At 28.6% G+C, this 12,721-nt stretch overlaps 1 protein-coding gene across 1 annotated transcript; it reads right to left on the bottom strand.

Moving 5' to 3' along the window:
• Window positions 1-1,403: 1,403 nt before the first annotated feature.
• On the bottom strand, window positions 1,404-5,702 carry LOC109187849 (cellulose synthase-like protein H1). Its single transcript, XM_019338208.1, has 8 exons — window positions 5,361-5,702; window positions 4,943-5,282; window positions 4,585-4,710; window positions 3,657-3,779; window positions 3,149-3,361; window positions 2,762-2,873; window positions 2,487-2,668; window positions 1,404-2,343 (listed from the first exon to the last, which is right to left on the bottom strand). The coding sequence occupies exons 1-8, from the start codon at window positions 5,633-5,635 to the stop codon at window positions 1,450-1,452; spliced, it is 2,265 nt and encodes a 754-aa protein (XP_019193753.1). The 5' UTR covers window positions 5,636-5,702; the 3' UTR covers window positions 1,404-1,449.
• Between the last annotated feature and the right edge of the window lie 7,019 nt (window positions 5,703-12,721).

The following is a 12,721-nucleotide window of genomic DNA, read 5'->3' as shown; positions in this document are numbered from 1 at the left end:
TAAATGCTAGACCTTTAGTAGTAAAATGTGAACTACTAAACCAAATAAAACACAAAATTCCGTCATAAATTCTAAAATCGAAATCCTAAGTGCAATACATTTTCGTATTTTTGCAAGTGCAATCTTTTAATACTAAATGTGCAAACTTGGAAAAAGTTGAGAATTGTAGATTTTAGTGTTCAAGTTTGCATAGTAAAATTAGTGATAATTACGAAAATGCCACCATATATTTTTTTAAAAAAAATTGATCTGATCGTTCGATTTTTTCATATGTAAGAATGAGATTGGTTCTTATTTCTCTCCTAAGGACTTGTTGTTATTTGATCCAATACCTATATGTGTGTGTGTGTTGGATCATATGAAAACAAGCCCGTAGGAGAAAAACTAAGAACTAATCACAACCTTACATATGAAGATTTGAACGCACCAAATTAGATTTAAAAAAAAATGCAGTGACATTTTCGTAATTATCACCAACTTTACTATGAAAATGCGATGACACATTTAATTTAGTATTAACGTTTTGCATAATTAGTATTAAAAGTTTGCACTTGTAAAAATATGAAAGTATGTTGCAATTAAGGTTTGATTTTGGAGCTTTATGACTGAGTTTTTTATTTTATTCGATCCAGTGGTTCACTTTTTACTGTTTAAGGTCTAACATTTACAGTTTAGATTTAAAATTTTGCGTTTTCGTTGATTTTATAGAATTGCCAGATTTGTATATTAAGTGTTAAAATTTGCACAGTAAAATTGATGATAATTATAAAATTGCCGCGACCTTTTTTTTTTTTTTTTTTTTTAAAAACCTGATCAGATTTGCCGAATTTTTACAGATACAAAAGTAGATTAATTCTTATTTTCTCCTGTGGAAGTGTTATCACAGTATCCTCTATTTCCCACACGTGACAAATAAATTTTTTTTAAAAAAAGTCAATTGTATTATTTCAAGCTTAGAATTCTAAATCTCACCTAACAATTTGGCAGAGTACAAAATAGCATACTAGCATGGGACAAAATTTAATTTAATTTAATAAAGTTAAATTGTTATTATTATTATTATTATTATATTTTCATAGAGCTGAAATTACATTTGTTTGTGTTTGTCTTTTGATATTCACATTTTCTCATGACAATATATAATTAGTTCTTCTCATGTATTTGATTAATAAGTATATTTCATTACATGAGGTGGGGTAAGCTAACGACTCACTGTAACTAATGAATAAAAAAGAATTTTATTGTCACATAACAAGTGAGCATTATGATGTAAAATCATAAGATGAAAATATCATTACATTTTAGAAGTGAATTAAAATTACAACAATACAAACAACTAATAGTGAATTACAATTTTGATAATATGATGGTAAAATATACTTTTAATGGCAATATGAAAGTAATTTAGAAATACTGATAACTTGATACCTATATTGCTCAGAAGTAGGATCAGTATACCCTTTTGCAGACATGGACAAAAAGCAATGCCAATCCCACAGACTTTACAATAATAGACAATGGAATCCCATACTTCCCCTTTCCAAACAACCCCTTAAGAAATGCCCAATACATTAATATTACCCACACACTGCATATTACCTCTCCAAAACTCCAACTCTTATTCTGTTTAAAATCCAGAAATCCAATGAACAAAGCTGCCAAGTTCACCAGCAAAATGGTTGTGCCAGGGACAAACAGCGGAGATTCATTGAATGTGAACCGTCCGACGTTGGAGTCGTCATCCTTGTCTAGAGTTTCGTCGCTCGAATGATCTTTCTTGGTGACTTCGAACACCGTTTCCGACAATCCAAAAACCTTAACAACCCCGCTTAGGAATCCGAACAACCACGACCCAGATGCGTACACTCTCCACATTCTTTGGTTGTTCCACCACGCCCGCAACGACTCCCCGGTTCTGATGTACTCCGATAGATTGTACAAGTTGTAGATGAGGAAAATGGAAGCTGGTATTACAATGGCGGCTTCGTTTAGCTTTGGTTGGAAGTGGGAATTGTTGATGATGCAATACGCGGGGAGAAGAGAATAACATGTTTCAAAAATGGGCCGAATGGGCCAACACATAACCCATAGATATGCTAGGCATTGCCTCAACTGGAGCCGCCCAAATAGGGCCAAAATTATTGGGCTTTTCTTGCTGATTAGTATTTCCATTACCCCAGTGGCCCATCGCTTCTGTTGGATCAATACATCTGGCCCAGCTGCTGGTGCACTCCCAAGAAAACCAGGCGGGTCGGGTACGCAATACGCAGATTTCCAACCCCTGCTATGAATAGTTAACCCGGTCAGCATATCCTCTGTTGTGCTTCCATACATCCACCCGACCTGAAAGAACGGTAAACTTACTCTTGTATAATAACCGACAAATCATACCCAAAAAGAAAAAAAAAAATGTATAATAGGTCTGACTAAAAGTGTTTTGGTAAAAATAAAACTCGTTATTTTTATATATGAAAATCATGAGTTACCTTTTGGCCCCAAGCAGTGCCAGATTCATAGGCACAGCCTGCAACTTCCTTGGCAGCCTCAAGGGAATTCGGGAATATGGGAATCTCAGGATACAAAGATCCAGATAAAATTTGAGTGGTTGTTAAAGCGAAAGTTTTTGATTTGCCAAACGTTTCCCATTGGTCCTTGTCAGTTGATTTCCCTAGTGGCAAAAAAGTAGAGTAATGAATCTCTAAAAAGAACGTGACTTTATAAGTTGTAACAATAATTAAATTACGTAAGACAAAATCCATACCACTAGCGTCAGCCACATTAGGCGACATGCCGTATATAACCTTTCTTCTATGGAAACATCCCGTTCCTTGGTAAAATGGTCCTTGAATACCAGAGATTCCTCGCCCTAAATACTATTTCAGAAATACAATGATTAACCTACTAATAAATAAAGATAAATCACTTTTCACAAATCATACAGGAGCGGTAAATTATATTAAACAATTTTTATGCATTAGGATCAACCAATAATCCAAAAGGGTGTTGGGAAGAATTGAACTTGTGACGTTTCATGCTCCACCTACTCGACAACCCCTTTTAGGACAGTTTTAATTTAATGGTGAAGAACAAAGAATAAGTTTTAAATCTTAATTTAATTTTAGTAATAAAATAAAAATCTTTTACTTACTTCCATTATGACTTTCAGTTGATTTCCATAAGGGTCATCTTTCAAGCCACCAATAAAGGCCTGAGGGAATTGTACGAATCCAGTATCTCTTTCGTCTTTGGCTCCAAGCAAGAAGCATAGAGCATGCAATACAACTTTGGGGTCGTTTACATAAAAATCACAGTCCACGTTCAGCATAAATGGTGCGTTTGTCATCACTCCTGACACTCTTGTCTGTTTCAAAATATGATTAGCTAGGGTTTGTAATAACAAGAAGAAAAGTCCAACTTCTCCATTGTTGGTGTGAGAGCATATTTAATTTAAAGAGTTCCAAATCTAATTCTTTTTTTTTTTTTCCATATAAAATACAAAAACAAAATGAGGGAAAGTGAGACAATATAATATTGAATGAAGTAATTGCATTAGTTGAATAAAATATGTTGTGACGTGATAAGTAAATCATAGAGATAGAAAATAGTTAACAATGATCGAAATAAGTGATAATAATAATTGTCATTAAAATTATTACCAGAACATTCATTGCTCCAGCCTTGTAATGATGTGAATGCTTTGATCGCTTCTCTCTGGAGATATATATTAGATGGGGCACACCATCACCATTAGCAACATGTTTCTTGTTTTCCGAAATCACCTGAATTAATTATCATTTTATCAATTAATTTTTAATTAATTCCCTACCTATTAGCCACACAACAACACCCAACTTGAAATGGGGACATTTTAGAATTATTCTTTATTAGGTTCTGAATCTAAATCCGATCCAAAATAATTGACAACATACATTCATTGTTTTAAATTAAACATGCAAATTAAATAATCAGACATTCTAGAATGTATTGCGAATCAGAGATAGGGAACACTGTAACCTACTTTTTAATTCATTGATTCTCTTCTTGGAAATGTCATAAAATTTGTACAAAGTATTTTTACAATATAAGTTTAATACCTCATTTATTACCATTGAGAAAATGATATGTGAATTCTTGTGACAAAAAGGTAGAATGATCATTCTAGGTGCCCTATACTTTAACCTCCCAGAATTATGGAGGCGTAAATCATGGTAACTTAACTAATTAACAGAGGTGATACTTTTGCTAACTGCGCACAAGGAATCCATTTCATTTTGAGAGATTGCTCCCACATTAGTGAAACTCATTATATGTGTATTCTTAAAATAAAACTTGCATACATTATGGTGTCCTATGTGTAAATCAACCTAGGACAGTCAAGTCATGGAAATCAATAGGCAACTTTTACCAAGAATCAAACTTAAAACCTCGCGATTACTTATTTAATTGCCTAGCTGACTAACTTTGTTAAGGATTGCCCCTAATATTATTGTACAGTACGTGTTTTATATGAGGTTGAGTTTTTTTTTTTTTTTTTTTGGGATAAAATTCTATATTGAATTTTTTAAGACAGATATAGTGATAAACCTTTATGATGGTAGGGTGATCTCTTCGCTCAATATTTGCAAAAACTGAAAACTCCCCAGTAAGTTGTTGTGGCAAAGAATCTTGACTTGCTTCTTCTATCTTTCTACAGAGCTTTGAATATTCGTCCTGCAAAACATGCACAAAATGGAAAGTGTTCTCTCTTCCTTCATTCCTTTTTTTTTTTTTTTTGGATAAATTCAATATTCAGTAAATATATTAAACTAAATCATTTTTGGACAGCATAACAACCTAGAATTTCAACTAATTAATATTAAGTTAAGATTATCTTAGTACTTTATACCAAAAAAAAAAAAAAAAAGAGTTTATTGTAGCTTTGACAATTTGAGTGAGTACATACCTTCATTTTCTTCCATTCATGTTGGAAGTCTAAGGAGCTATCTGGTTGGAATGTTTGGTTGGTACTGTTAAAGTATCGAAATGGAGTTCTAACGGCAATGTTATACTTCTTACAAAAGGGAACCCAAAGCTTAGCGAACTTGGATGCTTCAACGAGGGAGTAGAAGGTGAGGGGCGATGCGCCGTCATCTGATACATAACAGGCTAGCTTGTTCGCCGGATAATCCACAGCCAACAAAGATAACACCGTGTTAACCGTTATAATCGGCGGTTCCAGTTCCGGGTCGGCCGTGGTAACGAACATATCCACAGCCGGAAACTCAGATGTCCCATCTCCCAACCTTAAAAACATCGAAACAAGGCAAATTTACAAATTAAAATTTTAGGAATTGAATGTTGTATGTATAGTACTAGCATACCATTGCAAGAGGCGTTGTGGGTATGTTTTGGTTTGGATTTGATTCCACTTAGAGTTGACGAGGACAATCCAAACAAAAGTGAACCAAGCCTCGCAGGTGAGAGCAAGAAGCCAAGGGATATGGTCATGGGTGCGGAGAGAAAAGAGTCTGTAGCTAATGAGTGATAGCAGAAGGAATAGGATAATGATTTCTATGGTTCTTGATATTCTGTTGTTTCGAAATTGTATTTCGTAAAGTGGAAAAGGATGAGGTTTGGCCTTGGATGCCCCTGCCATGATATCTGAATGCTAGCTAGTTTGTGTATGTTTCGTTCTCGTGAATTGAGTTGCAGACTTATAGAGTAATAGATTGGGCTCCACTCTATTATTAGCTTATAAGTTATTAATATTTTGTTTCCATTATATTTTAGCTTGTGGCACACATTGCACATTATATTGGCTCTGTCGTCAACGACGCTAAGCTAGGAGTTTATAGCTTATTTTAAGCTACTAATAAGTTATAAGCTCTGTTTGGTAATGTTTCCAAAATAAGCTCTTAGCTTAAAATAAAAGTTTATTTTGGAACACTACTTTAGGTAGCGTTTCAAAATAAGCTACTAGCTTCCTAACTTTTTTTTCATCTTTACCCTTATTATTTTAAAGTAATGATATATTTTAACCTTATGAATTAAAACCCTTTCTCTTCCCCTATCCCAACTTTCACGTCAATCCCTTCCTTAGTCTTGTTTCATGCTAAATAATTATGTTAAAACTTTAGCTTATTATTATTATTATTATTATTATTATTATTATTATTATTATTATTATTATTATTATTAATGTTATTTTAAAATTAGCAATATGGCTTCAATCTCAAATTGAACAAGACCCGCCAACTAATGCTCAAGAAGCATTCAATCGTGCACATTTTCCTCTTCGAAGTTGTATTGAGAGTTCGTTTGAATTATTGAATAAGAGATGGAAGATACTTGCTAAAATGCCACAGTTTAGTGAGGAGACCCAAATTGATATTATTATGGCCACATTTGCACTACATAATTATATTCGGAAGAATTCACAAGATGACATGATGTTTAATGTGTTTGAGTAGCATCCATATTGCATACCGCCCGATGAACTTCAAGATTCAAGTAGTAATATCTCCATCAACGAAAATTTAAGTCACACCTCTAGGGAGATGAAGGAGATTCGCAACAATATTGCTACTTCATTATGGGATGCTAGATTATGATCATGCTAATAGTTTTATTTTAAAAAGTGTTTACTTTTTTTGGAAGACGAAATGTTAAATTTTAATATGTAAACAAACTAATTTAAATTTTATGAAGATGTCCTTTTTAGTCGTTTTACATTTATCAACTTATCAAAAAGTTAATTTTACCAAACACTTTCAATCATAACAGCTAGCTTAACAGCTCTTCAATTTTCAGCTCTGAGCTTATAACTTTTCAGCTTTCAGCTCCTTCAGCTATCAGCTCCTTTTCAGCTATCAGCTCCTAGCTTATAGCTTTTCAGCTAGGTTTGTCAAACAGAGCCATTATGTTTCGTTCTCGTGAATTGAGTTGCAGACTTATAGAGTTATAGATTGGGCTCCACTCTATTATTAGCTTATAAGTTAATTAATATTTTGTTTCCATTATATTTTAGCTTGTGGCACACATTGCACATTATATTATCACGTTCAGTGAATAAATATATTCCTCATTATTATTTTTACATGCGACAAATACATGCAATGGAATATTTTGAGAAACTAGAAGGGGCAGGAGCCCGGAGGAGTAATAATATTATAATACTCAATCAGTCAATCGTATGCGAAATTTTAATTGTGACGATTTGCGTTTTCTGCATTAATCTTCTTTTTAGAAGAGGAAAATTATGATATATATTCAATAATAAATTGAGAAATTAAAACTGTCACATGGTATAAGGTTGTTAATTAATTGCTTAGACGATCTCCAAATTCTGTACCAAATTTTAAACTAAAAGAAATATTTTCAACATATTCTTATACTTGATTTTTTTCATCTTCAACCCATTACACCAAATTTTATTCTTACACTAAAATAATTTATATTTTCATACATTTAAAGTTTATATTTATACTTTTATTATTTTAATATAACTAATAGTTGTAATTTAATAAATTAAAATTTAATTATATTTTATGTAATTTTATTTTTAATTAAATATTATTTAATATTAATTTTGTTTTAATTGTCTTGATAAATGAAGCTCAACTCCAAAAAAAATTATGAGCTTCAAATGATAAAAGCTCAAAATGAAACGATAAAATATTACTGGAAATTATGAAATTTCCGACCACCTGAAAGTGATCTTAAATCAAGTCGAAAATCTTGTTCCGACCACTTTTGGTATCCGGAAAAGCCTTTATTCCTATTTCCGACTACTTTTTACTTTCAACTTAATTTAAGATCACTTTCAGGTGGTCGGAAATTTCATAATTTCCAGTAGTGAAATTTCAAAATAAACTACCGTTGACGAAACATGTATCAATGTTACGGTATAATTTACCGCATACGAAAAGTTAAAAATAACAAATGAAAGTTGCTGTCTGCTGATACTGCATTGTAAAGGTCTTGGGGCCCAATTCAAGATTAAATTGCAAAGTCCAAAGTCCAAACTAATAACAGTACGTAGTAAGTAGCAAGCAAACTCATTATCCATATAAGTCTAATATTTGATTTTTTTACTTTTACTTTTTTATAAAAAAAATATTTTAAAAAAATATTTAAAATTAATGATTAAACATCTATTCCTAACTTGTTATGTAAATTTTCCTGATGATCCAAAAAAAATATTTGTTGTCAAATATTGTATATTTTGATAGAAAATCTATATATCTATATATCTATATATCTATATATATATATATATATAAAAGTAAAATTCTCCTAACAAATTTTCCCCCCAAAACTTTTGTAGTAAAACCTATTTGGTAAGTAAATGTCAAATGGAAATTAAATAAATAAATAATAATAATAATAATAATAATAATAATAATAATAATAACAATAATAATAATGTTATTACCTTAAATAAATAAATTATTATACTTTCTCTTAAATAAATAAATTATTATACTTTCCTTTTGAATTAGTATTTTCTACCTATAAATACAAGAGCTTCTTCAATCAAAGAATCTCAGACTCATCTTTCTGCTTTCTTTTTAAATGAATTTTCTACATTTTTCTAACTATATTCTCACGTACTTCAATATGTTTTGCAGTTTGGACATCATGAATAGCTTCATCAACGATATCTTCTTGAAGCTCGCCCAAGAGGTGACTCGCTTGGCCCACTACAACAAGAAGCCGATAATCACTTCCCGCGAGATCTAGGCTGGCATGAGATTGGTTCTTCCTGGCGAATTGGTAAAGCACGTTGTTTCTCTAAAAACACTAAAGCAGTCACCATATTTACAAGCTCTTAGATGAAATCATTTAAATCTATGTTTCGTTTTTATATAATCTCAATTAGGGATTAATAGATGTAAAGTAACTTGGATTTGAGTTTAGTTTCATATTATTCTTCCAAAAGGTTTAATTTCATATTATAAGTACTGTTATCTACCTTCAACTATCAGTGAATCGATTAGCATTCTCAAAAAAAAAAAAAAAATTGAATGTCTATATCTACGTGCATTTAAGATGCAACATGTGTATGATTCATTAGGCTTTGAGGCAGGAGAACACATATGGGTACATTGGTGGATCTGTATCTCATTGCAAAAAAAATCCATACAATTAATTAATTAATATAATTACAATTATCAGTATTCTAATTCAAAAAAAAAAAACTAAAGAATTAATTGTAATAATGAAATTTGTTATTAATATTCTGTTACTAATTGACACAGAAATCATACTAAAAGAAAAACGAAATTAATATTAAAAATGGACTCGAATTAAAAAAAAAAAATGTGTTTAATAAGTAAAAATCTAATTTGCTAGACAGAAACTTAGGGTAAAGGAAAAAGAAAATGATTATTAAACATTGTACCAGATTATTTTTATGATTAAAAATGAATATTACAAACGTACCAGATTGTTTTTATGACCAGAAATAGGAATGATCATTAGGCCTATTTCTAATAGTATTACTTCAAAGCCATTATATGTAACCCCCAAATGAAATATTAGGAAAAAATTATGAAGAAAAAAGAAATGAAAACAAATATTAACTCTTTCTATGAATGAAAAAGGAAATGAATATATCCATATTTCACTTAAAATATAATCAGTAATTATATTATATTATTATAATTATATTAATTATTTATGAAGAAAAAAAGAAATGAATATGAAAGGAAAAAAATAAAATTTAGACACGAAAATCTATTATTAATATTATGTTATACTAATAGACACGGGAATTAGGCCAAATGAAAAAAAAAATTATATTAAAAATTTATTGAAAATATAACACCGCTTTCCCTACGAAAAAATTAATAACCACCACGTAAAATATTAGAAAAAATTATGAGGGAAAAAGAAATAGAAATGAATATTAACTCTTTCTATGAGTAAAAAAGGAAATGAATATATTCATATTTCACTTAAAATATAATCAGCAATTATATGATTATAATTATTATAATTATATTAATATTAATTATTTATGAAGGAAAAATGAAATGAATATATTAATAGTTTACTGGAAATATAATCAGTAATGATATTTTTTATAATTATATTACTTTTTAATTATGTGGAAATGAATATTAATTCTTTTTATGAACGAGAAAGGAAATGAATATTTTACAAAGAAACCGGTTATTAATATCATGTTATTAATCGACATGGAAATCAGGCCAATTAATCGACAATTATTAGAAAAATGAATAAAAGTCAATATTAATTCTTTTTATGGAGAAAAAAAAAAAGAAATATATATATTCAAAACGAAATGAAATATGAAGAAAAACGAATGAATATTTTTATATTTCACTAAAAATATAACACAGCTTTTGGCACAGAAATCAGACCAAACGAAAAAAGAAATTAATATTAAAAATGGACTCGAATTAAAAAAAAAATATGTGCTTAATAAGTAAAAATAACTAATTTGCTACACAGAAAATTAGGGTAAAGGAAAAAGGAAATGATTATTAAACACTTACCAAATTGTTTTTGTGATTGAAAATGAATATTACAAACATACCAGATTGTTTTTATGACCAGAAATAGGAATGAATTTTACACACGAAAATCTATTATTACTATTATGTTACTAATAGGCATGGGAATCATGCCAAATGAAAAAAGGATTTAATATTAAAAATTTATTGGAAATATAACACAGTTTTCCCTACCAACAAAAAATAAAAAAATTAGTAACCACCAAATGAAATATTAGGAAAAAATTATGAAGAAAAAAGAAATGGAAACAAATATTAACTCTTTCTATGAATGAAAAAAGGAAATGAATATATTCATATTTCACTTAAAATATAATCAGTAATTATATTATTATAATTATATTAATTATTTATGAAGGAAAAAAATAAATGAATATGAACAGAAAAAAATGAATTTTACACACGAGAATCTATTATTAATATTTTGTTACTAATAGACACAAGAATCAGGCCAAATGAAAAAAAAAAAAGATTTAATATTAAAAATTTATTGAAAATATAACACCGCTTTCCCTACGAAAAAATTAGTAACCACCACATGAAATATTAGGAAAAAATTATGAAGGAAAAAGAAATGGAAATGAATATTAACTCTTTCTATGAGTGAAAAAGGAAATGAATATTACTCATAATGAATAAATATATGAATTATTATACATAGTGGCATGGAATTAATTAGTAGGACAATTATATTAGGTAATCTAATTAATAATTTACTTTTTAAAGTATATTCCCTTTTTAATAATGAATATTTTCTTAAAGTATATACACAGATTATGCTTATCGATATAGAATTAAAAGTGTATAGATGTATAATATTATTAGTACAAAATCAATTATACTTGCCTTAATAATGAATTATTAATATTATTGCCTAATAATTATGTGTTGTCACCTTTTTCGGGATAATTATTATGGTAATTTATATACATATATATTTTTATACTTAATGTATAATATTATTGGGCACAAAATAAATATACTTACCTTAATATATATAGATTATTTTTAATATAATTTCCTAATTTATTAAAGGTAATTATTCTCATAATTTTTCTTTCCTTCTTTTGTGTAATTATTATGGTAATGTATTTAAATATTGGAAGAGAAAAAATGTTATAATTAATATAATTAATGAAATTATTATTGTAATTGCCACAATATTTGGTAATTATAAATAATATAATTAAGAAATTTGAGAAATATAAGATTTCTTCCGTAGAAATATTTGTGACAATTTCATTAAATTATAATTAATAAAATATGAAATATAATTAAAGAAATAAAATTATAAAATTAACAAAACATGAATATTTATAATTTTTTTTAAATATACATACATACACTTTTTAAATTTCTAAATATAATTTTTAAGTATAAATCTATCAATATAAATTAAAATTAATGAAATTATATTATAACTAGTATTTGCACCCGTGCGATGCACGGAATGAATATGTTGTAATATATTAAGAATATATGAATCGATAAATAATTATTTAAATTAGAACATCAAATATTATATAGTGCACTTAAAATGATTTGAATCGTTTATATATTTTGATGTTATCATTGCTTGAATTTGTGCAAATAATTGCTCAAATTAATAGCTAATGTCTAGATGTACGGATGCGGTCCTATAATTTTGAAGATTTTATTTATCATTGTTTAGTATTTTCATACATTAGGTAAATGTGCTTGTTCTCTAACATCTCAGTTATAGAAATGAATTGCTATCCATATTCATTTGTATGGAATATATATATATATATATATATATATATATATATATATATATATATATATTTTGTCTAGATATATAGCAATTTTTTCATTTAAAAAAAATTAATATCATCGATTATATTTACACATTATTGAAACCTCTTTGTAGACGACATTGGTAGTGACAACACAATCTTGTTCATCTTCGTCTAGAGCTAACATCTTCTCCATCAAGACGGGTTACTTGGGTGAAAATATATAATGGTAGAATATCACTCAATTAGTTATCCTTTTATATTTTCAGTCAATTCGTAATATCAGATTCATTTTCAGCCAATTATTCTTTTTTATTTTCAATCAATTAGAATATCAAATGCAGTGATATTTTTACCTAACTTCCGTTCCATTTTTAATTTACCTTTACTATTGTTTAAAATATGCATTTACTATTGATAATGTAGAATATTATTATTGGAATA

This window comes from Ipomoea nil, unplaced genomic scaffold (genome assembly GCF_001879475.1).
Source record: "Ipomoea nil cultivar Tokyo-kokei standard unplaced genomic scaffold, Asagao_1.1 scaffold1421, whole genome shotgun sequence".
Lineage (NCBI taxonomy): Eukaryota > Viridiplantae > Streptophyta > Magnoliopsida > Solanales > Convolvulaceae > Ipomoea > Ipomoea nil.
The sequence above is the reverse complement of the archived record's forward strand: the minus strand, read 5'-3'. Positions and strand labels throughout refer to the sequence as shown.

Bases quoted from the DNA above. Each gene is read 5' to 3' on its own strand.
- LOC109187849 (XM_019338208.1), bottom strand. From the start codon at position 5,635: ATGGCAGGGGCATCCAAGGCCAAACCTCATCCTTTTCCACTTTACGAA. The intron at 4,711-4,942 runs GTATGTACTCAC...CATGTTTTGCAG, and splicing joins ATGAATGGAAGAAAATGAAG to GACGAATATTCAAAGCTCTG. The intron at 2,669-2,761 runs GTATGGATTTTG...TTTTGCCACTAG, and splicing joins TAATGTGGCTGACGCTAGTG to GGAAATCAACTGACAAGGAC.